General features: G+C 33.9%; 3 protein-coding genes across 3 annotated transcripts; all 3 read right to left on the bottom strand.

Annotated features, from left to right (window-relative positions):
* Positions 1-45: 45 nt before the first annotated feature.
* LOC127222038 (olfactory receptor 1052-like) lies at positions 46-1014 on the bottom strand. Its single transcript, XM_051183950.1, has one exon. It carries the CDS (start codon positions 982-984, stop codon positions 46-48), a length of 939 nt encoding a protein of 312 aa, XP_051039907.1. The 5' UTR covers positions 985-1014.
* A 6734-nt stretch (positions 1015-7748) lies between these two features.
* On the bottom strand, positions 7749-8687 carry LOC127222037 (olfactory receptor 1052). Its single transcript, XM_051183949.1, has one exon. The coding sequence runs from the start codon at positions 8685-8687 to the stop codon at positions 7749-7751; it is 939 nt and encodes a 312-aa protein (XP_051039906.1).
* A 6860-nt stretch (positions 8688-15547) lies between these two features.
* Positions 15548-16486, bottom strand: LOC127222035 (olfactory receptor 1052-like). The gene has a single exon (XM_051183948.1). The coding sequence runs from the start codon at positions 16484-16486 to the stop codon at positions 15548-15550; it is 939 nt and encodes a 312-aa protein (XP_051039905.1).
* Between the last annotated feature and the right edge of the window lie 10994 nt (positions 16487-27480).

The raw sequence follows: 27480 nt of genomic DNA, 5'->3' as shown, positions 1-27480 counted from the left end.
AAACATTATTTCTTAAATCAATATTTTGTGTATATTTGTCTTAAATCAACAAGAAAAATGTTTCATCTCAATGACTCTTTTCACAGCATCCTTCACTTCCTTGTTCCTTAAACTGTAAATCAGTGGGTTCAACATAGGAATCACCAGGGTATAAAATACAGACACCACCTTCTCTTGTTCTAAGGAGTACTGAGAGCTTGGCTGAATGTAACTGAAGCTGATGGAGCCATAGAACAAAGTCACTGCTGTCAGATGGGAAGCACAGGTAGAGAAGGCTTTGTGTCTGCCTTCTGCTGAGCGGATCTTCAGAATAGCAGCAACTATGAAGATGTATGAGATCATCACAATCAAGAAGGTAATCATCGCAATTACGGTGGTGAAGACCAAAAGCAACAGTTCATTCATGGAGGTGTCTGAACAGGACAGCTTCAAAAGGGGAGGAAGGTCACAGAAGAAGTGACTGATGACATTTGGCCCACAGAAGGACAGCTTCATTAAGCCAATTGTATGTGTAACTGAATTGATTAAACCTCCTATACACGATCCCAACACCAGGCCAATGCAAACCATTTTAGTCATAGCCACTGTATATAATAATGGGTTCACAATGGCTACATATCGATCATAAGCCATTGCAGCCAGCAAAAATCCCTCTGTGGTAAGCAGCGATACAAACAAAAAGTACTGCAGGATACATGCAGAGAACGAGATGATCTCTCTTTCAACAAAAAAATTCAGAAGCATTTTGGGTGCAAATATTGAAGAATACCATGCATCCACAAATGACAAACAGCTAAGAAAGTAGTACATGGGTGTGTGGAGTTTAGGCGTTATGTGGATCAGAAAGAACATTCCTACATTCCCCACCAAAGAGATGGCATAGATCAACAGGAACAATATGAAGAGAAACACCTTGACTTCATCACGATCTGTCAGTCCCAAAAGGATAAACTCAGTAACAAATGTAAAGTTGACATCAGCCATGTACTTGTATGTCTTGGTGCCTATTAATGATAGATTAGATAAATTGGCAGTAACCTTAGATTACCAATATCTTAAGAATTCAAAAATAGCCACATTATTGGTAATATATATTTCTCCCCTGCCTTCTAGTACTAGTGCTTAATAAATATGGAAGCATTTAAATAAAGAGTCTATAGATTTTTGAAATGTTCTGTTGCTTTTTAGTGATCATGTGCATGATTTGATGAAGCTAATGTTGGATTCTTAGCTTTGTATATATTAAAATGCAATTCATAAGGCTCACAAAAACTTAACAGAATTTCCTGCTAAGAATATTAAAGCCTCCTTTATAAAACATAAGAACTTATGCTAAAATTTAATCAGTCTCTACATTTTTATTCCACTATCATTTTAATTGACATTGATACCAATAATGCAAACATTAAAAAGCTGAGGAAATTTGGTCAGGGTGAACCTCAGTAATACAACATATGCTTACCATGGCCATGGACCCATATTCTCTATATGCACATACATGCATGTGTGTGTGCATGTGTGTGCAGATGAGTATGTGTGTATGACTGTATGTGTGTATGCTTTAGGTTAATGAATGCAAGGACTTGTGAATAGTATTTAAGGGTTCTATAAATCCCTTGTTCCTGTTTGTTGTATTTTTAATTGTGTGATTAAGTAGAGACCAGAAACTCAAGACCTTACTCTGAGAGCCACTTTTATTCTGTGCTCAGGGTTCTGATGTTTACTAGCTTCCACATTTTATCTCATAATAAATGCCTTAAAATAAAACAGATATTTAAAATATTAAGACAACTCTTTGAAAAATTGTATTAGTTTTCATGGTGCAACCCAAATTTTATTACAGGCAAAGCTTTACTTATTAATTTTTACAAATGTATTTCTGTTAGTACAGTGTTTCCTTGAAACTTAATTTTTTTCACATATACATCATAAATAAATATAAACACATAATATCTGTGTATCATAAGAAATATATATTGAGGGAGCTATTATAGGTTTTAAGAGAAAATTGACTCTAGAGAAATGTCCAGAGACTTATAAGGATGACCACAACTAACAATTTGAGCAACAGTGGAAAGGCTACCATAAATGCCCTTCTCTGATAATGATATTGATGACTACTTATCCACCATCATAGAGACCTCATGTAGTAGCTGATGAAAACAGATGTGCACACCCACAGCTAAACACTGAGCAGAACTGGAATCCAGATGCAAACAGGGAGGACAGGACAAGGCTACAGAAACCCACAGAGACAGCGTACCTGAACAAGGAGGAGCTAATGGGCTCCCAGACTGATAGCTGGGAATCCAACATTGGACCGACTCAGACCCCCTGAACCTGAGTCTCAGTTAGAAGGTCTAGGCAGTCTAAGGTACCTCTGACAGTGGAACCAGGATGTATCCCTGGTGCACAAAAGGACTTTATGAGCACATTCCCCATGGAGGGATACTCCCTTAACCTAGAGGCAGAAGGAAGGGCCTAGTACTTCCAAATGACTTGACAGATTTTGATGATTCCTCCTGAATGCATCCCCCTCCCTGTGGAGTGTGGGGGGCCAGTACGGGAGGGGCATGTGAGGGAGAAAGGAAGAGGGAGGGAGGAGGGGATGGAGAGGGAACTGGGAGCGATATGTAAAATAAGGAAAAAAAAAGAAATATATATTGAAAAACTGAGAGAGAGAGAAACATATATGTTTATATATTTGCTTACATTTCTACTGTCACAGTCCAGCTTTTGTCTGAAGTACTATGCACAAGTTGGAGATTCAAATTATCATGCAGTCTGACTTATTCTAAATCATATTTCAAGCTGTTGATTCCCGTGTAGAAGGGTATATAACTGACTTTATTACATGACTTAAAACCAACTCAGGTGTAAATTTTATTATTAGTTAATTATTATTTATTATTATATTTATAATATTATTTATAATTTATTTTATTAATTCTTATTTTTATTCAGCATTCATAACACATGTGCCTTTTTAAAAATATACTTTGTTCTAGTTATTTCAAAATACAGTATCAGTTAAATTTATTGATATCTTCCTTTTCTTGATTATTTTAGAAGTGACAAAATTACAAAACTGTGAAGGATGCAAAGATATTATAATCAAGGCTGAAGGCCAACCCAGCTGCTCTCACCACCTGAGCTTCTGAAAACTAGATAACTGGTAGCATTGCCTAAATATTAATTAAGAACACTGATGTTATCATGTGTTCATTTGGGGTTCTTTTCACTTATCCTCTGATTAAAAAATAGAAAAAGTATGATGGTTTATGGGTATTAAAAATAAAAAGAAGAAAATAATATCACATTTATATTAAAATATTTAAATGATAGACAGTGTTTATTTTAACGTGTATTTCTTGTTTTGTAAAGTGACCTCAAGAAACATTTGACTTAATACATTTGAGTGTGTGTGTTGTGTTTGTGCCTGTCTGTGTCTGTGTTTGTGTGTGTGTATGTGTGCATATGTATAAGTATCAAAGAGAAGTTAATACTATTATTTGATGTTCCTGCAGAAAAAAAAAAATATGCTTAAAGCAAAGAAGTAGATAGGGAACTCAAATTCATCTTCCCTCTCTAATATGACGTTAATCAGATTAAATCTCAACATATGATTTTAATCGTTAAAACAGTAGCTAAATAATAACATTGTTTACAAAATAACTAAATAAGTTAATTTAGTTTACAAATAAAATGAAAAATATTCATTGCCATTTCCCATTTAAGGACCTAGTGACTCTCTATGCCCTGCTTTATCATTCTCTAAAACAAAAATTAAAATAAACACTAAAAGTTCTTACTTTTAAAATGATATGCGATTTCAGCAAATGACAAAAGTTTCAAGTAGCAGAGATGAAATTGAAATCTGTCAGTACATGGGGGAGAATCAATGTTATAGATCCCTTGAAATGAAAATATGATCTTGATCATTAATATCATGTTGGAAGACAAGTTGAGATAAATATTATGTTATATATTTGCCTAGGTTCAAATGGAATTATCCTGGGAGTAAACGTCTGATTCAAAGGCTGTGATATACTTGTTACTCAGAGTTTCTGTGTTTCTTCAGGGATTAAGATACTCTTAGAAACTTAATGGCTCCCAAAGGCATCCATTTCCTGAGTGTTGTAATGAAAAAAAAAAAAAAAAAAAAAAAAAAAAAAACTATTGTCAAAGTAAGTATACCATATAATCTTACAGAAGCCTAGCAACAGAACCAACACAGATCTTTGCTTAGTACTTTAGCATGTTTTTCAGAACATGTGACTTTGGCATAATTTACCAACAGAAAACAACCAAATGAACTGAAAATGCTAGTGGACCCTATTTTATGAAGCAATGCCACACCCACAGTTGCTTATTGTTGTCTTCATCAAGGGTGATTAAGCTGATACAGGATTTTCTGAGTACATGCTTCCCCTTAAATCTTGTCTGGAAGGAAATTTGCAGCAGTGTTTCAAAATGCTGTCTACATATATATTAGTCAAAAAAAGTGCTCATTTTTCAAAGTTACAGCTAATTTCCTCTAAAGTGTAAGCTTAATTTTCTAAAATACAAACTAGCCCTGGGTGGCTTCTCGTGCCTGTCATTCCCAAAGTAAGCAGTAAGGAGGGTGACAGAGAAAGGTCTCTATAAGTTCTAGAATACTTTGGGCTACTACTTAGTTACAAGCTCACTTGGTCTATACTGTAACATCTTGAAGACAAATAAATTAAAGAAAACCAAAAAAGCAATGAAAACTAAACTAATGGTGCTATTTACAAGGCAACTTGGCAATATTTTCTGGCAAGACAGAAGTTGACCTTTTATTTTGTAAGTCATAGAAAATTCTTATAATTTGAGCCATCCAGTGTCTTTTGAAATACATTTTTCCAAAGTATATGTAATGAATGAACCATGATTATCAAACCATATTTAGGTCTTCTCTTAGGAGGAATTACATTAAAGAAAAATTTCTCAAAGACATCAGAACTCTTTTTATTTCAGGTTTTTGACTGACAATAAGCAAAAAAATTACAATCAAGACACACAAAGCAGGCTTTATACTTTTTGTTAGTGCTTTGAAATTAATTGCTTATTTTTTAAAATTAATATATTATCCCTGGGAGAGGCCATTCGCCAGTTTTTTGTTACTCAGGTTTAAAAAAGAAGTATTTCTTTATTTTCATCAGTAGCACTGATATGCGGAGCACTCAGTCAACTTCAGATGAATTTTTTATGATGACAATTTATTGCTAATATTCAACAGTACTATTTAACATATTTAACATAGTACTATGGAAATTAAATTTCTTTAAAATATTCAGGACTTAAATTAAGGAATAGAAAAAAGCTTAGTGCCTATTTTTTTCTATTTTAGAAAGTAGTTCTTTTAAAATGCAAGAGCTATATTATATAGCTGTAATCCCAGCACCAAGGAAGATGAGAAAAGAGTAACATGGGTCCAAGGATATACTGGGTTTCATCATAAGATTCAGTCTCACAAACAATATGACTTGCATATGTTCTTATGTTTTTTTTTTTCTATGTACTTTTATAAGAATTGACAAAATCTGTATTCTTGAACAATCATTTCCAGTATGAAAACAGGTCACTTCTGTAAACCATCAAATCCATTCTGATCCTTCCAAGAAATCATTAATTCCTTTCTTTTCCCTTTCATACTCTTTTATATGAGGTTTGTCTCACTAGAATCTATTTATATTGTCCTTCCTTGAGTAACTATAGAAACTTGGCTTCCTGATTTCCCACAGAAAAGAAGATCCATACATTATTCCATTCCTTAAGCAAAACAGAGAACATACCTCACATAATTCCTTTTATTTTCATTAATTATGTCCAAATTACTAATAATGTCTAATGCAGAGTCAGTGCACATATGTAGTTGTATTATTATAGAAAGAATGACAGGGAAAATAATCTGTGGGAGACTACTGTTTAATGAGATGTTTCATTTTTTAAACTATCCAAAATTATATTTGACTAAATCTACTGGTACACAATCAAAGAGTGTGGTAAACTATCCTGTGTCTGATCCTCTACATCTGAACAAACGCAACCCATTAATGTGTTAGTAATAATCTATTACTCATACTTGTGTGAGTTGTTATTGGTGCTATTTCCTTGATCTTACTATCCAAATGTGTGGATTTTGCAGTCTTTATATGGCCTCAAGGAAATGAAGTAAAATAGTAATAACTGTGGGGGATACGTTTGTATGGATTTGGTTCTTTAATTCTATGGTAAATATGATGAAGACTGAAATTTTCCAACCCATTGACACTGTGCTTTTTTCCATTCCTATATTGCAATTGAAATTTCTCTCAGCAGTTACTGTTTCTCCAAGTAAATGATTGAACACTGCTCTTCTGCTTTTCATAAACATTTGATATATCTCAAGATATTGATAAAATTCCATATTTTATTTTAGCTTAGTTGGAAGTTTGTTTTAATGGATTGTCATACAATCAGAACTGGTAACTTGATTCATAGAATATTTCTATCATGTGCTTCAAGACATATTACTATTTCAAAAATATTCCATGGTTTCCTCATCATTTCTTCTAGTACTTACAGTAAATATTTATTCATACACTTTATAAACATAATTCCAGGTCTGAGGTATACAACAGTATTTTGTAGCCTTTTTGGATACATAGGTGCTTTTGCCAGAACCATATACAAGGCCATGATTTGTATATTAGAAATATCAGGTATAGAGCTGTGAGAACTTATTTTCATAGAAGACATTTTAGAGTGAATAAGAAAACATTTTATAGAATTATTTTTCTGATTTAGTGCAGAAATTCCTGTAAATGGGCCTAAAATAAATCTACTTTATCAAGTGTCTTCAACATAAGAAGGAAACAAATCTTTCAATTTGCTAAATATTCCAATAACATACATTTTTGTGTCAGAAAATAATTGTCTATATTGTGATGGGGGATGTCATTCTGTAATTATGTTTCTCTCACTGGTTAATCAATAAAGCACTGTTGGCCAATAGGAAAGTAAGATAGGTGGGACTAGGAGACAAGGAGGATTCGAGGAAGTAGTAGGAAGGAGTCAGCATGTAGAGACCTGAGAGAGCACAACACCAGCCCCTCTCCAGTAAGATGAGACCATGTGAAAATATTTAGATTAATAGAAATGGGCTAATAATTAAGACAGAGCTAGCCCATAAGAAACTAGTACCTGATTATATCAAATACAGAGTTTCTATGTGTTAATTGGGACTGGCATGGCAGTGGGACACGACCAGCAGCAGAAAAACTACTAATAACAATATTGCCTAACAGAGCAACTAGCAATTCATTATTGTGAATTTTATCTTTGAATATTTTAATTTATGCTGTCCTTATTGTGCATATAAATACATAGGTATTTCCATATTATCTGTAGAGATATTTATATATTTTATATACACATGTCAAATATATATTTAATATGTATAATACATTTAAATTAAATTTTAATTCACATAATGTATTGAAATTATTACCAATTGTCTCAGTTATTTTCTTAGGTTTTAGTTTAGGGACAAGGTAAGAAAATCTAATACAATATTGGTAATCATGCCATGTTATTATTGAATTCTTTTTTATCACTATTAGACCTAATAAACAAAATGCACAAACCCAATGATACCAATAGGTTAAAATTTTCTATGACCATCACAAACACTATTACATGATTCAGTGTTTTATTTTATTTTCTCAGAAACATACAGTCTTAATTCAATGAAGGAAATGTTTTATCTCCATGACTCTTTTCACAGCATCCTTCACTTCCTTGTTCCTTAAACTGTAAATCAGTGGGTTCAACATAGGAATCACCAGGGTATAAAATACAGACACCACCTTCTCTTGTTCTAAGGAGTACTGAGAGCTTGGCTGAATGTAACTGAAGCTGATGGAGCCATAGAACAAAGTCACTGCTGTCAGATGGGAAGCACAGGTAGAGAAGGCTTTGTGTCTGCCTTCTGCTGAGCGAATCCTCAGGATAGCAGCAACAATGAAGATGTAGGAGACCACCACAGTCAAGAGTGTTGTTATGGCAATGACTCCAGAGAAGACCAAAAGCAACAGTTCATTCATGGAGGTGTCAGAACAAGATAGCTTCAGCAGAGGAGGAAGATCACAGAAGAAGTGACTGATGATATTTGGCCCACAGAAGGACAGCTTCATTAATCCAATTGTATGTGTCAATGAGGTGATCGTACCTCCTATGCATGAACACAGCACTAGCAGAAAACATATTAACTTTGTCATAGTCACTGTATAAGTTAGAGGATTTACTATTGCCACATAACCGTCATAAGCCATTGCAGCCAGCAAAAATCCCTCAGTGGTAAGCAGTGATGCGAAAAAAAAGTATTGCAGAATGCATGCAGAGAACGAAATGGTCTCTCTTTCAACAAAGAAGTTCACTAGCAATGTAGGGGCAAATACTGATGAATAACAGGCATCAACAAATGATAGAGAGCGAAGGAAGTGGTACATAGGTGTGTGGAGTTTGGGAGTTATGTGAATCAGAAAGAACATTCCCAGATTGCCCAACAAGGAGATGACATAGATAAACAGAAACAAAATGAAAAGAAATACCTTGAGTTCACCTCGATCTGTCAGCCCTAGGAGGATAAATTCATTAACAAATGTGAAGTTCACATCTGCCATGTAATAAAGGATCCTGGTACCTGCTAATGATAGAAAATTCAGGTAAAATTTGGAGCAACAATAGGATATCAATAACTACAGAATTGTGGAATTCTCCACCCTTATTCTCCTACTTATAAACATACAATTAAAGTCAGTATTTTTAACAGTGCTCATTTTATTTTTCATAAAAATTTCCATAAAGAAAAGCTAACTTATTTAAGAGCAATATCTAAGGTACACAAAAAGCTAAACCACATCCTTGTTAATAAAAAAGGGAAAATAATTTAAGCAACAATAAGAGCTAATAGTGGAACTACAACCTATGTGTACTTTGAAGCACTTTTTTACACTTTTTGGTCAAGTAAGGCAGCCAGTGTGAAACTTACTAAGATATACAATCCATATAATATGGTGCCCTCAATAAGTCATGGAGATATACTTCAATAGATCATATTAGCATGCCTTGAACACACACACACACACATACACACACACAATTATTATTTACCCATACTTTATTTGAGTGTATGTGAATTCATGTGTATTTTCTAGCTATTGAACATAGCAGTTTGTAGGTATTTAAGACTTGTAATACTGAGCCACCTGAATGCTCTATTTGTGATGTGCTTGTGCCTGTGCGTACATGCGTGCATGCCTGTGTATGACTGTTACAAATTACTAGTATCTGGAAGTGGTAGAACTTGCCTTTAATCCCAGCATTTGTGAGGCAGATGCAGGTGAAACTCTGAGTTCAAGGTCAACCTAGTCTAGTCTGTGAAGTGAGTTCCTGGACAGCCAGGACTACATAGAGAAACCCTGTCTTGAAAAAGAAAACAAACAAACCAAAACCAAAGGATAATGCGTACCTAGAATAAAAGTCTTATAATAATCCTTAGAAAACAATTTTAGAGGTCTACTCTCAGTGAATTTTATTAAAGGACATTTAATCTGAAATACAAAGCATTTTGAAAACATTCAAAAGTGTGGTTTGCATTCAATAGAGTTACTCCTCTTAGACTTCTGAATCATGTGTCTAGTAGCTTCAGTTTTAATGACTAAAGTGAAACAAATATTTAAATTATATACATAATTCTTTCAAACTGTCTTTGCTACCATCACCATGACATTTTTACAGTAAGAAGAGTTTTTGACACATAATAAATGCATTTCTGTCCATGAGTACAGTGCTTCCTGTGAAACCTTTAACTTTATTTCACATTTAGATTGTAAATGCAAAGAAACACAAAATACACATTAGCTTTGTATTACAGGAAATGATTTTCCCTCTGTTGGCATTGTTCAGATTCCTGTCTTCAGTATTATGTACAATTTGAAGATGAAATAAACATGTCATACTGACTTATTCTAAATAATTTCCCACATAATTGTTTCGAGTGACATGAAGGGTAACTTCCTAAAACAACGTTTTTATTCGTCTGAATCATTCAGAACATGTGTGCCTTTACTTATTTAACTGGCTCCATGGCTAAAATTATTGGAAACATTTAATTTGTTTCATATTGGCATTATCTTGCTTATTTTAAAAATTGAAACATGACAATATAAAGGAGACATGATGCCACCTGTCCATTAAGATGAATAGATGTAACACAGTTAGTAACTATGTCATGGAGACAAACTCATAAATTCTCATCAGTAATTTCCAGAATAAAAAGCTTGTTTCATAAGGGACTCACAAAACACTGCCTCTTGCTCCCTTTGGCTCATAAATGCAATGCCTTGTAAAAGCAATAAAAAAAGGAAGGTGAGTAAATCACATCCAGAATATAGTGATATTTGAATTGCAGTTATAAGTCTAAGTGATTGGAGATATGACTTGACAGATGCCTCGAAGGCATCACCACCTGTGTGGAGTATATGTGTGTGTGGGAATGGGATGGGAGGAAGGGAGGGAGAGGGAACTAGAATGGATATGTAAAATAAGAATATATATATATATATATATATATATATATATATATATATATAAGAATTCTTTGTATTAGTGGAAGTTGTAAAACAAAATATGTAGAAAAAGAGAACTATATACAAGGTAATAAATTGGTAAATTACAACTTCTTTTGCCTATTTTTGTTGACAAGATTAAAATTTAACATATTTTCTTAATCATTAAACCAGTAAGTCAATAATAATAACAATAATAATAATTATTATTTATATTTAATTATTAAATATGGGAATTTAGCTGATTATGAAAGAAAAATATACACTTCACCACATTTAGGACCCTTGTGACTGTGCTTTCCTTCGCTGAAATCTCTATAGTCCAACAAATGAGAATAAAACAGAAGACCAAGATTTCTTACTTTCAAAATGAAGCACACAATCAGCAAAAGACAACAATAGTGACAAATTGCAAGGATGAAATAGGACCTTCACTTGCATATAGGAGGGAAAAAAAGGCACAGAACCCTTGTAATGAAAATATGACTGAGATGATTAATTTCATGTCAGAAGACACATTTATATAAGAAATCCTGTAACATATATGTCTTGATGAAAAGACACCATCCCTTGAGGAAACTTCTGATTAAAGGCTCATTATTAAGTTTCTCTATGTTTCTCTAAGGATTTAACAAACTCTTAAGCACTTAATGACTCCCTAAAGACATTCCACTTCCTGAATTTTGAAATGATTACAAGTATAGTCAAAGGAAGCAGACCATATAATTTTTGAAAAACTATGTAATCGTGAGCTAAAATTACAGATATAAAATAATCAAATGAATGAAAATACTTATGGACTCTCAGGTATCAACATTATTTTTAGGATATCACAAAGTATATCTATGTCTTGTCTTCATTGGATGACACAAATCACATCCAGTAAAAGCATAGCCACTCATTCAGTTGCTTTAATGTTTTCCTTATCTAGCATGCATCTGCTTATGCAGAATTTTGTGGTCATTTATTCACTTTAAATCACCACAACAGGAATTTTGGAAGTAGTGTTTTAGGTTGTTTGTATGTGTGTGTATCTATTTCTAAAAAATAAAATTTAATATCCTATTGGGTTTATTTTTAATATATTGTGAAAGTTAGTAATGGATAGTCTCTTACACCTGTCAGTACAGATATGGACAACACGAAATGTGAGAAATGTATCCTTGAATACCTCGTATGCTAAGTGGGATCTTGTCCGAGAAACAAATAAACAAATACTATTTGCACATTTTAGGCAATGAACTTTGGTAATATTCTGAGGAAAGTCAGAATATTCTTCATTATTTTTGTGGAAACCTCTCAATAAATGATTTCACTTATGAAATATAATTTCATAAAATGTTAAAGTTATTTATTAGAAGAATGTTATTTTTACTCTTTAATAGGTAATTTATTGAAGGTAAACCAGTTCTCAAAAATTTTCCATTGTCTTTATATTACGATTATTTTTTTGATAAGAACATCAAAATAGGCTTAGGGTGGTGGCACATTCCTTTATTCCCAGCATTCAGGAGAAAGAGGCAGGCAGATCTTTGTGAATTTTAGGACAGCCAGCCTGGTCTACAAAACTAGTTATAGGACAGCAAAAGATTTACAAAGACAAACTGTCTCAAATGACAAAAATAAATAAATAAATAAACAAGCAACCAAAAACAAACAAAAATGGACATCAAAATAATTACATAAAAGACATAAAAATTGGTCTTTTACTTAATTTTAGTGCCTTGAAATTATATTCTTAAATGGATTTAGTAACTTTGGGAGAGTCCCTACCTAGGTCAGTCTTCAAAACAAACTGTATTTGGGGAAGACAGGGGGGAAGGTAAACTTTGATTGGGATGTAATACATGAGAAATGAATAAATAAATATTTGAGAAAATACATAAATAAATAATGGAACTTATGGTGAAGAGTTTGGAGATTTTTATGTAAGGCAATATGGCATCTACAAATAAGGATAATTCTTTTTATTTTCTCTCATCATTATAGATAAATTGTTTAGCAATATGTTCAACAGGATTAGAGAGAATAGGAATCCTTGTCTTGTACCTGATTTTAGTTTACCTATTTTTGTTCATTTGTTTGGTTTTGTTTCTTGAGATGTGATTATTCTCTCTATCCCTGGCTGTCCTGGAGCTCACATAGACCATGCTGGCCTTGAACTCAGAGATCTGCCTACCCCTGCCTCCCGAGTGCTGGGTTTAATGGTCTGCACTGCCATGCTTTGGTTTTATTGTGTATTTAACATGGTATTGTTGTATGTTACCATTATTGGAATGAGGTATATCTCCCTATATCTTAAGAATGCTGAAGTTACATCACAAAAGGATAGTATAGTTTTGTTAAATGTCTTTTCTACATATAAGGAGATAGTCATTTGGTTTCTGATCTTGAGTCTATTTATATGTGATAGGTTACCTTTATAGGTTAACCTATGTTGAACTATATTTGCATGTCTAGAATAAAACATGATGCAGTCTTCCTAATACATTCTCAAATAATTGGCAAGTATCTTACTGACAATAGTTGTGTCTATGTTAATCGGGTAGATTGGCTAAATAAAAGTAGTTTGTAGAGTTTCTTCCTATTTCACTTTACAGAATAATTTATGGAGTTACAGTGTTATTTTTATATGCCCAGAATTGAGGAAGTGGCCCATGTCTCCAAATTCAAGGCTAGCCTATTAGTTTCTTAGTTCAAAGACAATCAGAAATACATACAGAAGCACTACCCCCTAAGGAAACAATACCCATTCATTCAGAATAACTCAACTGCTAATAGCTGCTTATTTAGGTGGGAAACTAAGGGTCTCCTCCATCAATTCTGGAAAATTTAATTGTTTTGTGCGAGTACAAATCTTGTGAAGTTAATCATGTCTTCTGCAAGATCTTGTGTGAAACAGTCATGTAATGTCCATACAATAGTATTTCACAGCTCTTTGTATCATTTCCAGTGTCTTAATGTTCTTTCTTAACCTGATTAATGATGTTTTCTCAGTCTTGTGATTTGAATGGCAGGTTGATGTAGATGTCCCATCTATGGATTATCAGTTCCAGTTACTTATTCTCAGAATTTTGACCAGTTATTAATCTCTGCATTCACTACTACTTACTATAAGAAGCAGCATCTTTGACCAAGATTGAGAACAACACATATATGCTGCTGCAAACAGAAGTATATACATGGCAGCTTGACAATATTATCATTGATAAAAACAAAAACAGTTTATTTTTCTTTCAAGCTATGGCCTTCTGAGCTATGTTTGTATATTTTTTTCCATCTTCATAGTATAGACTTTCTATGTACCAGTCCTCAAATCTAGGCAGAAACAGGTTATTTATACCTGTAAAGTATCTTATCACTTTTGTAACAGTTGGCACATCTTTCCTGGTAGGCTAGATTTGTAGCTTACAGGGTCAGATTCTGCATAAATCATGGATATCTTTTATCCCCAGCATAGTGCATAGAAATTTTTAGTTCTATGAAAGCTAGACAACATGGAGAAACTCTCCTGATCAGTTTGAGATTAATTTCTCAATGTCTTATAAGCAAATGTCTGGTGGCTTCAGCAGTAGGGATATTTACACTTAGTAATAGTGAATAAGAAAAAACAAAAACAATAGGCTTAATGGGGTTCATTGCCCATGGACCAATATTGTATATAAATATAAATTCCTTGGTTTTCTAAAGTAAAACTTTTTATGCTTACAATATTATAAATCAAATTTCATGGCCACAATACAGAAAATGTACACATAATTTATTTTAAAATTGCTTGTATTTGTTTCTCAATAAATATTTCAAGCATTTATGAAAATATTTTGGGTTATAAGATTTGTTACTTATCACCATATATTGATTAGTTTAACAAAAATATATTGGAATCATATTGTGTTCCTTTCTTTTCAATTACTATCTTGCCAAATCATTAAAAAATGTTGTTTGGAGCTAGAAAAATAACTCATAGATTTAGAATGATGACAATATTTTTAATTACTAATGTAGTTTTATCTCATGGTCCTACCATCAAAAGAAAAGAAATAAAAATGAAGAAATGGTAAAACCAGCAATCCCATTAATATATTTTACTATTCCAAAAATACTGTTAACATATCAACAAATGTTCTCTACAGTGTGTTAGAAGAACAGATCATTCTTGAATGACATACCCATATCCCCACCCCCATTGTGCTTGCTTTAAAAATATTTTATCCTGACTGTACTCATATGTCACAGCTAGGGGATATGAAGGAAAGAGTCAATCAGTTATCAATATGAACTTTTTAACAAGACCCTGTTCACAATAAGTAAAATGTAAGTAGGATATTTTACTGTTAAATGTGAATGAGGAAATTCCTACTGAATCTGAGAAAGAAGGAAGACTATGTGGAGCCAGGCAAGTTCTTGGTTGGTAGAGTAATGAAGACTCTGGTACAGACAGTTTGAACAAAAGTAGAAGTAGAAAAAGATTGCTGTGTTAAAGAAATAACATGAGAATGTACCATGCCAGCTGAGTTAAGATGGTTTACGGAGGAGAGGAAAAGGAAGAGGTACCACATGAGTGAACCTTCATGTCACTGATACACTTAATGGCCTAAAAGAGTAGGAAAGAGACACAGAAAGAGAGAGAGAGGAGGAGGGTGAAAGAAAAGAAAGAACATACAACTTACATGTATTGATCAATTGTGAAAGAAGCAGCTTTTACTTTTGAGCAGTTTCTCTTTCTATATTTTATTTTATGCTTGTTTATTGAAGTATATGAATGTTCATAAATTATACTTCTTTACATCATTGTAAAGCACATGACTCAATAATTTCTGTCACTTTAATAAAAAAAAAAACCTTAATATGTTTTTCAAACAATTCAGTGTTTTCATGTCTTTTTTTTTTTTTTTAATAGAAATAGCCCGAGATCAACAAGAGAAACATTTCATCTCCATGGTCTTTTTCACAGCATCTTTTACTTCTTTGATCCTTAAGCTGTAAATCAGTGGATTCAGCATGGGAACCACCAGGGTATAAAATACAGATACAACGTTCTCTTGTTCTAAGGAGTATTGGGAGCTTGGCTGAATATAACTGAAGCTTACTGAGCCATAAAATAAAGTCACAGCTGTCAGATGGAAAGCACAGGTGGAGAAAGCTTTGCGCTTCCCTGCTGCTGAGCAGATCCTCAGGATAGCAACAACAATGAAGAGGTAGGAGACTACCACAGTCAAGAGTGTAGTTATGGCAATGACTCCAGAGAAAATCAAAAGCAAGAGTTCATTCATTGAGGCATCAGAACAGGATAGCTTCAACAGGGGAGGAAGGTCACAGAAGAAGTGATTGATGACATTTGGTCCACAGAAGGACAGCTTCATTAATCCAGTTATAAGTGTCAGTGAGTTTATAAGACCTCCTAGGAATGAGCAAAGCACCAGCCCAACACAAACCATTTTAGTCATGACCACTGTGTAAACTAAAGGGTGTATGATGGCCATATAATGGTCATAAGCCATTGCAGCCAGCAAAAATCCTTCTGTGGTAACCAATAATGCAAACAAAATATATTGCGCAATGCATGCAGATAATGAGATGGTCTCTTTCTCAACAAAGAAGTTCATTAGCATTATAGGTGCAAAAACTGAGGAATACCATGTATCCACAAAGGACAGAGACCCAAGGAAATGGTACATTGGTGTGTGGAGTTTAGGAGTTATGTAGATCAGAAGGAACATTCCTGAATTCCCCACCAAGGAAATGACATAGATTAATAGGAACAGGATGAAGAGAAACACTTTGAGTTCTTCATGATCTGTCAGTCCCATAAGGATAAACTCAGTAACAAATGTAAAGTTGACATCTGCCATGTACTTTTTGGCCTTAGTATCTATTAATAACAAGAAAGTTGGATAAATTGACAGTAGTAGTAGAACCTAAATGTCTTGGGAATTCCAATCTAGATATGTTATCCGTACTTGAGAATTCTCTCTGGCTATCATGTTGATAAACATAGAAAGGTTTAGCTAAGACATGTATAATTTCCAAAAACACAGAATTTGCCTCTTCTACTTAATTGTTTAAATAGATTAAAAGAAGTTAGATTCATAGATGAGGGATCCACTTAAATGCAATGTTGTAGGTGCTAGGAAGCTAAACTTAACTTCTTGGTTTCAACAGGTAAATTCTAATTTATTAACATGAAAGAACTAAATTAAAAAATTAACAGTTATTTTTCATTCAAATTATCCTTATTTATACTTAGTTTTATTATAATTACATCTCATTTAGAATATATCAAGAACTAATATATTAACTCTAGTTTCTTTAAAAATTTAAGACTATTTATTGGGTATGTGACTTAATGAAGTAGCAGTTGCTTATGTCTCTGATCACAATTTGAAGAACATACATAAATAATAAAGAATATTATAGTATTTTGACTATATCCTGAAAGGTCAAAATTAGTTACCATTCTACATATCGTTCCAGTGTGGGGAGGCATTGTATACAAGACTTCATTCATGATAGGCAAGTGCATAATGAATGAGACACACTGTCTTCCAAGTGTGATAGCAGAGAATTATAAGAGAACACTCCCAATGGTGTTGTTAGAGGATAGTCAGAGGCATTGGATTCTGAGAAGTTCCCATTCTGTGATTGGTATCAAAGGATGCTTTGATCTTCAATAACAAAGACTCATCCAAAACAACATATAATTAGTGTCTGACATTTCATAAAAATATTTTGTCACAGGAATCTTATGTATAACCAGTGTTGTTTTAAAAATAATATAACCACATAAAATTAAACAAATCTTCAAACAAACATAATATTTTGTGATCATCCTGCAATGTAGACTTTAGAGTAAATGGTATGTTTTCTGCTTAACTATAAATATCTCTCTGTTAGTAGACATTTCCTCTGAAACTTTTAACTTATCCAGGATAGTGGAGGATTTTCCACAGAGGACCTAGTTAACTAAATTTCCTCTAATTCCCTATAAACAAGGTAGAATGCAAATAAGTAATTTAAACATATTAGTGGTAATGTAATTGATTAAGGATAAATTAATTGGTTTTATTGCTAGATTGAACATCATTTTATTCTTTATACAGTCTGTAAACCTTAGGAAAAGAAACATATTGTAAGAGGATTGATACAGCAACAGGAAGACAGACATCTTACATTTCGGTTATTTATAGTAACAATTGAATGATAGAAATAAAAACTGATTATTTTGATTACAATTGCTTTTGTTGTATGAATATCCTTTTGAATTAACACACTGCATTTTGATGTTGTACTTACATTTAAAAGAATTTGAAATATAGGTTAAGAGGTTTGAATTGATGACTAAATTACAAGCTATTCCATTTCTGTACTTGATGAATCTAGCAAGCTAAAATCCTCCTTAAGAAGGGTTATTATAAGAAGCTTCAGAGGGAGTAAAGTTAATGGAGAAATAATGTAAATATAATTATTTCAAAAATAAAAACAAATACTTGCTCATTAAAAAGTAATTGATTTAAACAATGTGTGACTGGATGGATATAATAAAATTCAGCTTATTCATGGAAGGAAAATAGATTCAAAATCAGCATCTAAGGAATATAGTGACCATCCAATATATACTTATCATTCCCTAAAATTATATCAAACCAAAATCAGAACAGTCAAAGGGCCTAACTTTTGAAATGGTGTGTAAATTCAGTCAAAGACTCTACCATAGACAGCAGGGTTGAAATTCAAACTTATCCTTACATAAAGGAAAGTTCAAAGTAAAGAACCCATGGTATGTTAATGCATGTGAGACAATTATAACATGCAGAAGACTGATTGTGTATGTATGTACTTTGGTTCAAAGGGAATAGATACCATGAAGTTAATTTCTGATGCAAAAGATGTAATACACATATTATTAAATTTCTTCTTGTTTCTCAAGGGAAGAAGGAATGCTCACAAAGTTAATATCTCCCCTAAGGCATTCCATTTGAGGGATTTTATAATGAATACAAGCAAATGGAAGGAAGTATGGAAAAATACAACATACGATTTATGAAAAAAAAGCAACAAAGTGGGATGAAATGTCTTATTGTTCCTTTAGAACTTAATTGGAATTCATTCCTTGGGTCAGTGTCACAAATGGAAAACAAATGCAAATGGAAAGAGTAAAAATCCATTTCTATCTCTTAACTCCAATAGAAGACTATAAAGAAATAAAATAATATCCTAATAAAATAAATTAATAATTCCTTTGGGGATCAGTTGAATTAGGTTTGTCAAAATTTGTATTAACATTACTAAAATTTGCATAGAATTTTTTCTTTTTCCTTTAGGATAACTACTTTTTAAAATTTTATTTAAGATTACAATTATAAATTTTATTTCTTATCTTTCCTCCTTCCAAACCTTTCCATATAATTCTCCCTGTTTTGTCTCTAATTAGTAGCTGTTTTTCACTAAGTATTACTGGCTTCATTCATATATTGTACCTTGTAGCTATGTTTCATGGACTGGCAATTTGACACTGGAAAATAAATCACTGAGTTTTTCTTTATGGAAAATGACCTCTCTCTTCTCAATATTTTCTCTGTTGTCTACAGACTTTGTATATAGATGAGGTCCCATGGTCTATGTGCCACCTTGGTGTGTCCATAGGTGTTGTTACTAAGTGCATGATTGGGTATTCATGTTAGGGAAACATTGTGTTCTGATATTACTAGGGACAGCTACAACCAGTACTTTACTAAACTCTAATTATTAAAACATGTGTCTTAATAATCACAGATATGTACAGTTCTCATCCCACATCAGGGAAAGTTTTCCTGCCAAAGATGGAAACCACTTGAGAAATCCAAAAAAATTAAATGCACAGATAATGAGTCCACTACTAATGGATACAATGCAGGAAAACTATTATACTTAAAGCTCAAAGAACACTGCAGAGGAGAAGACAAATAATAGTAAATAAAAACTAGAGGATCGGGAAGTTTTCTTTGAGACTGTGTCTCCTTTTCCTATTAATATCAGAAGTTGCATTGCATTTTAAAATCACTTATTATGAAAGCCTTCCATATAAAATCATTCTGGAATTGTGTTAAATAGTATGTACGTACTCATCATTTCTGATTCAGAAGCTAACCATTTAATAAAATAAAATAATTATGACATGCCAAGACATTAAGCTTGGCAAGGTTAGTGTGGGGTGTACAGTAAGAAGTGTGTGCAATTCAAAACTAGTGGAACCAATCTAGTATAATTTACTTGCAGTGATTTCTTTAATGGCTACACCAGTTTGTAATCCCACCAACAGTATATGACTGTTTTCTTTCCCCATATCCGGGACAGCATTTGATGCTTTTCAGTTTTTGAACTTAGTCATTCTGACTGGGGTAAGATAAACAAAGTCTTAGTTGGTAAGTGTCTGAAGGTGAAGGAGGTTGCACGTTTTAAAAACATATTTTTACTTATTTATTTATTTTTCACTTTACATGTTGATCACAGTTCCCTCTCCCTCTCTCCCTCCCTCACATGCACCCCGACCACCCTCCCCTCCCATCCCACCCACCCCAATTTCACATGTAGGGCAATGCCATCCAGGTGGGGTCATGTACATCTGACACGTCATTTGAAGTAGGGACTAGGATTTCTCTCCTGTCTCTAGGTTAAGGCAGTTATCCCTCCATGGGGGATGTGTCCGAAAGGTCCTTTTGTGCACCAGGAATACATCCTGGTTCCACTGTCTGAGGTCATTTAGACTGCTGAGTTCTTCTGGCTGAGACCCATATTCAGGGGGCTCTGAGTCAGTCCCATGCTGGATTCCCAGCTATCAGTCTGGGGGGCCATTAGCTCCTCCTTGTTCTGTGTGTTTCTGCAACCTGATCTTTTCCTCTCCCTCAGCATCTGGATTCTAGTTCAACTCAGTGTTTAGGTATGGGTGTATGCTTCTGTTTCCAACAGGTACTAGATGAGGGCTTCATGATGGTGGGTAAGTTAGTTGTTGATCTCACAATCCAGGAAGGGCAGTTATGGTAGCCTTTCCACAGTTGCTCAAATTGTTATTTGACGGCAGTCTTATAGGTCTCTAGAACTTTCTTTAGGTTCAGTTTTCTCTTCAATTATATAATGGCTCCCTCTTTTATGGTCTTTCTCTCTCTCTCTTTCTCTCACTCACTCACCCTCTCTCTTCTGTCTATGCCTACCCTGACTCAATCTTTCTAGTCTCATGTGCTTTCCTCTCCTCCCCTTCTCTTTCTCCTACTTCTCTCTCCATTCACTGCCCCCCCACTTCCCATGTGCTCTGGGAAACTTGTCCCTTCCCCTTCAGTGAGGGACTTTATATGAATCTCTTAGAATAAACCTTGTAACCTAGTTCTTCTGGTGGTGTGAATTATTGGCTGGTGATCATTTGCTCTAGGTCTAAATTCCATATGTGAGCGAGTTCCTCTTTTTGTGACTTGGTTACCTCATTCAGGATGGTTTCTTCAAGTGCCATCCACTTGCCTGCAAATTTCAAGATTCCATTTTTTTTTTCTGCAGAGTAGTATTCCATTGTGTAAATGTGCCACATCTTCTTTATCCATTCTTCAGTTGAGGGACATCTATATTGCTTACAGATTCTTGCTATTACAAATAGTGCTGTTATGAACATAGTTGAACACATGTCTTTGGCGTTTCTGGTTTTAAAATTCTGAAAAGATTAAATGGTGTCTCAGCATTGTTTTGATTTTCATTTCCTGAAGGCTGAGCATATTGAGCACCTTTTAAAATGTCTTTCAGCCATTATAGAATCCTCTACTGAGAATTCTCTATTTAGATTTTTATGCCACCTTTTTATTCTATTTGGTGTTTTGGCGACTAGCTTCTTCAGTTATTTGTATGTTTTGGAAATTAGCCTTCTGTCAGATGTGGAGTTGATGAATAGTTTTTCCCATTCTGTGGGCTGCCTTTTTGTCTTGTTAACAATATCCTTAGCCTTAAGTTCTATTAGGTCTTAAGTTTTGTGCATGGCAATAGATATCAATTTATCTGCAGTCTGGCATTCTGGCATCCATTTGTGCCAGCACCCACCATTTATTGAAGATGCTTTCTTTTTTCCATTGAATAATTTTAGCTGCTTTAACAAAAATCAGGTTTTCATAGGTGTGTGGGTTAATATCAGGGTTTTCAATTCAATTCCATTGGTGCCAGTACCAAGCTATTTTCAGGACTATAGCTCTATAATAGAGCTTGAAGACAGGAATAGTGATGTCTCCAGTAGTTTATTGCACAGGGTTGTTTTGGCTATCCTGGGTTTTCATTTTTGCATATAAAGTTGAGTCCTGTTCTTTCAAGGTCTGTGAAGAATTTTGCTGGGGTACTGATGGAGATTGCATTGAATCTATAGATAGCTTTTGGTAAGATTACCATTTTTACTTTGTTGATCCTACCCAACCAAGAGCATGGAAGATCTTTCAATTTTCTGGTATCTTCTTTATATTCTTTCTTTAAAGAAGCAAAGATTTTATTATGAAGGTCTTTTACTTGTTTGGTTAGTGTTACCACAAGATATTTTATGTTGTTTGTTGCTAGTGTAAAGGGTGTTGATTCTCTGATTTTTTTTCTCAGCCCCTTCATCGTCTGTATATATTAGGGCTATGGATTTGTGTGTGTGTGTGTGTGTGTGTGTGTGTGTGTGTGTGTGTGTGTGTGTGTGTGTGTGTTTGTGTGTGTTTGTGTGTGTATGTGTTTGTGTGTGTGTATGTATGTGTGTTAATCTTGTAACCTGCTACTTTGCTGAAGTTGAGTATCAACTGTATGAGTTCCCTGGTAGAGTTTTTCAGGTCACTTATGTAAACTATTATATCATTTGCTAACAGTGAAAATTTGACTTCTTTATTTCCAATTTGTATCCTCTTGAATCCTCTTGATGTTCTTTTGTTATCTTATTGCTCTAGCAAGAACTTCAAGTATAATATTGAAGAGATATGGAGAGAGTGGACAGTCTTGTCTTATTTCTGATTTTAGAAGAATTGCATTGAGTGACTTTTTCTCCATTTAGTTTGATGTTGGGTGTTGATTTACTATATATTACTTTCATTATGTTTAGGTAAGTTCCTATTATCCCTGCTCTCTCCAATACCTTTATCATGAAGGGGTGTTGGCTTTTATCAAAGGCTTTGTAAGCATCTAGTCAGATGGTCATGTAGATTTTCTTTTAAAGTTTGTTTATATGGTGGATTATCTTGATGGATTTTCCTATTTTGAACCATCCCCACATCCCAAGGATGAAGCCTACTTGGTCATGGTGGATGATTTTTCTGACATGTTCTTGGATTTTATTTGTCAGCATTTTTGGAGTATTTTTGGATCAATGTTCATGAGGGATATTGGTCTGTAGTTCTCTTTCTTAATTGCATCTTTGTGTGGCTTGGTTACCAATGTAATTACAGCATCATAAAACGTGTTTGAGAATGAACCTCCTGCTTCTACTGTGTTGAACTCTTTGAGGAGTATTGGTATTAGGTGTCCTTTGAATTTCTGCTAGAATTCTGCACTCAAGTCATCTGGACCCAAGCTTGTGTTGGTTGAAAGATTTTTGATTACTGCTTGTATTTCATTAGAGGTTAAAGGTCTATGTAGATTGTTTATCTATTCTTGATTTGAGTGTTCTTATACTGCCCTGTACCCATCCCTGCTTCCAGTGCACAGTGATGGGGGTCTCTTCCTCTCCTGGTGGATACAGGAACAAGGTTATCTTCCCATGGGTGCAAGCAGGTCCAGTACTCCAACAGATCTCCTCTTCCAGTGGGTGGAGCCAGAATTAGGAATTTGGCAGACTAAGGATGAGGTAGTGTGCTGGGATATGTTACCTTGTGCACAGTCCACAGGATTCAGGAGGCTCAGAGCAGGGCACCAGAAGGCCTCGTAAGTATTTTCATTAGAATCATAAAAGAAAACAAAATAACTCTGAATTATTTCTCAACAAAGCTAGTACATTACATCATAAAGAAAGAATTCCATTGTAAGCTAGGTGTGATACAATATGATTCTTATAGAAATTAACTGTAAGTAAATTTTCATAAATGTTTAAATATGTTTAGGCTACCATAATTAAGTGTACATATACACTTATGTGTAAGAAAGTCTTATGTTGACTTATGCAAATATATAGGTATTATGTAAATATTGATGTATTCCTATAGCATGAGACCATTGAATAATAATTAAGCATTCTCTATATGTAGTGAATAGTAAATTGTTTTTTTTTTTGGTTTGGAAATTATGCTGATATTATGCAGTAGGTAACAGTGAGATAGTAGACAAAATATTATAAGATTAAGTCAACCACAGTGCCAGTTTCTAATTAACTTCTGAGTGAGTAAGCTCTAGAAAAGCAGATAGGCAACATAGTAGAAAAGTTCACACCTCCAAATTTTAGTGTCTTTCTTCCCTATTGGCCATCATTATTATTAGTATTAGTACTATTTGTTGTTATTATTCATTCATATATTATATAGTGACTGCAGTTTTCACAGCTACCAGTTCTCTCTGTTCCCACAACACACATTTTCCTTCTCTTCCACTTCATGCCTTCTTTGTTTCCCTAAAGAAAAGAACACGCCTCCCACCCAGGGTTATCAACAAAACATGGCATAGTGACTTACAATAAGAGTGGGCACATACCCTCATATCAAGGCTGGATGTGGCAACCCAGTAGGAGGGAAAGGGTCCCATGAAAAGGCAAAAGGTCCAAAGACACCCCCACAGCCATTGTCAGTCCAACAAGGTCACCAATCTATACAACCATAACACATATGCATAGGTCTGTAAGTACAGACCCATGGAAGCTCTGCAATTGTTACTTTAGTCTCTGTGATCCTCTATGGGGCTTGTTTTTTTGATTCTGCTGGCTGTGCTCTTATAGGGTCCTTGACCCCTCTTGTTTTTACAAAATCCTTCCTCACACTCTGTACTTACCCTGTTCTTGTGGGGACTGAGTCAGTCATGCATTGGCTGCAATGATCCACAGTTGTCCTCAGTTGAGCTACTTGCTTTCCTTTCATCTCTTGAAACAAGAGTTGAAAGAATTCTAGTTGTATGTATGTCACCCTGGAAAATGTTTACATTTTTTTAAAAATAATTTAAAAACTAAATGTTTGCCTGGTGGTGATGGCACATGATTTTAAACTCAGCACTTGGGAGGTAGAGACATGTGAATCTCTGTGAGTTTGAAGCCAGCCTGCTAGTTCCAGCACTGCCAGGACTATTAAACAGAGAAATCCTTCTGTTTTCAAAACACCAATAATAAATAAATAAATAAATAAACCTACATTTTTAAATGTCAACATTCACATGATACCTACCTAATATGTTCTCTGTGAACCCAACATAAGCAGTATATGTTGTCATAATACAAAAATTTTACTATTCACTTTCTCAATAGGGTTTTTGGATAAAATACTCAAGAAGAAAACAAATAAGGAATTAACTGTAATCTATGATATCCTAGAAAACTTTTGTGCATATTCACATTTCTTCTAAAGTCTAGTAGATATCATAGATGTATGGATGAATCCTTAGTATTCATTTTTCACTGTACTGAAGCATTTGTAAACAGCACAATCAGGGATTTTGTACACATAAAACAGATATTAACTTGTTATATAATTTCAAATTTACTTTTTACAAGAATGATTCAAGAAACCTGGGAGTCAAACTATTTTAAACTTTGATGCTAATACAATATTGGGTTCTTATAGAATCAAATAAAAAATTGATACTTCCTCTATTCTAGTCTATAATTTTATAGTTCGATTTGGAAGCTCCTGTCACTATCTTCTTGGGTATCCAAACCTACAAGATAACAAGATCCTATCTTCTTTATGGGATGCTCATTTTCAACAATATCATATGATGGGGAATGTATCATAGGATAGAAGAAAGAAATAGGAGGGTGAAAAAGATCCTTCTTTTACAAAATATTCTTTCATATGATACAAAATACCCTACATAGACATATCCCTTCCAAATGTCCTGGTACAGTTATAATATTATCATGACCTTTTCAAATGCCACTGCCCCACCTTGTAAGCTTCTCACTGCCTTTCATTACCATTGCAATGTGACCATTCCATAGTCTCATGAACCACTGGGGCATAGAACACACATTATTATGTAAGCATAATAAAAACCATTTGTGGTAATTATACTGTATGAAAGACGGAATTGAGATATGTGAACATTTGTAAGTATTTACAAAATCTGCAGGTTACAGGAAAAATTAATGTTAATTTCATAAAAAATGAAGGAAAGGTTGGAATACAAGTAGAAAGACCAGTAGGGTAAAGATCCCTACTTGGTGCTAGCTCTAAAACCAAATAACTATGTGTAACAGTGCAATAGTTGACATAGATTCTGTGAATATATATTGAGAATTATAAATAAATTTACCAGTGTTTAATGTAAAATATCAAAACGAAATTATTTTTAATCAGAATTGTAGGAAAGGACAAGTTATTCAGACTTTAGTGTTTTTTTAATGTTTATTTTAATTGTATTATTTAAGTTATGTATAATTTAATTTCAGACAAGGTATCATGGCCACATTCATTTCAAATTCTTCTTCCTAACTTATCCCAGATATTCCCACTTTATATCTAAATTTTGTTGTTGCTGTTGTTGTTTTAGAAGAGACTATCTCCAAGGAGATATTCCCTGCTCCTTTGACTATCAAAAATTATTTAGATATAAAGTTATGTTTTAATTTTTACATAAAATAGATATACATCACTATTAAAAAAATAAGTCATGGAAAAATTCTTAAATGATAAATTGCAGGCCTTGCCACAGATTACTGTACTCAGCAGACACTGAATACCTTAAACTAAATTCTGTCTCCTTCACCATGCATAATGGAAAGCCATTAGGCCTTTACAGGCCCTTGGGCTTGGTTAAGGTAAGCTGATGCTTTTCAGCTTATAGGTGGTCTGGTATCTCTGGAAAGCTATTATTCTGACACTCACATTGGGTTTAAAAGTATAGAAGACTTTTACCTGAGACCATCACAGATGGCAGTATCATTTGTGAAATATTTAATATCATCATGGGAAGAACAACTGATTACAGGCTGGATCACATGAAGTCCATGTACTGACAATGAGCTTCTATTAATCTAGTCTTCAATGTGAATAAAACCAACATGCCTGAGCCAGGCAGTGGTGGAATGGGCCTTTAATCCCAGCTCTCAGGAGGCAGAGGCAGACAGAACTTAGTGATTTTAAGGCTAGCCTGGTCTGCAAAGTGAGTTCTAGAACAGCCAAGACTATTAAGCAGAGATATCCTGTCTGGAAAAACAAACAAACAAAAAATAACAAAAACAAAAACAAAACACAAAAATGTAACATGCCTGCCAACCAAACACAAATGTTACTGGCATTATTAAACCAAGTTCCTTTTATAATACCTATTTATAGCTTTCACAATTACATTTTCATTGGATACTAAGAAGAAGCACTACCCAAGAAAATAAAGGGGTATATAGAAGGCTCATCTACAATTTAAGCTGCTGCTTATGAATGTGACTCTCCCAGTGTTCTCCAATCAGTAAAACCAACACCATTGCCTGTGATGAAATTTATATAAACTATAATTTATTTATCTACTGTTTAATTAATGAAACTTTTGTAACATACTTATTCACCTTCTCAAATGTAAGGTTGTATACTGAGTATAGAAATATGTCATTAGGAAGCATGTTTTGCCACCTTTTTTTAATAGATCATTAGTATTATTTTTATACTAGGCCACTGGGCTATCTAGTCTCAGGTTCTTGGCTAAGTAGGCAGTGTTAGTCATAAGTTCAATTTTATATAAAAGCCAT

Source organism: Phodopus roborovskii, unplaced genomic scaffold (assembly GCF_943737965.1).
Source record: "Phodopus roborovskii unplaced genomic scaffold, PHOROB, whole genome shotgun sequence".
NCBI classification, from domain to species: Eukaryota; Metazoa; Chordata; class Mammalia; order Rodentia; family Cricetidae; genus Phodopus; species Phodopus roborovskii.
This window is presented reverse-complemented; position numbering and strand designations above follow the sequence as displayed.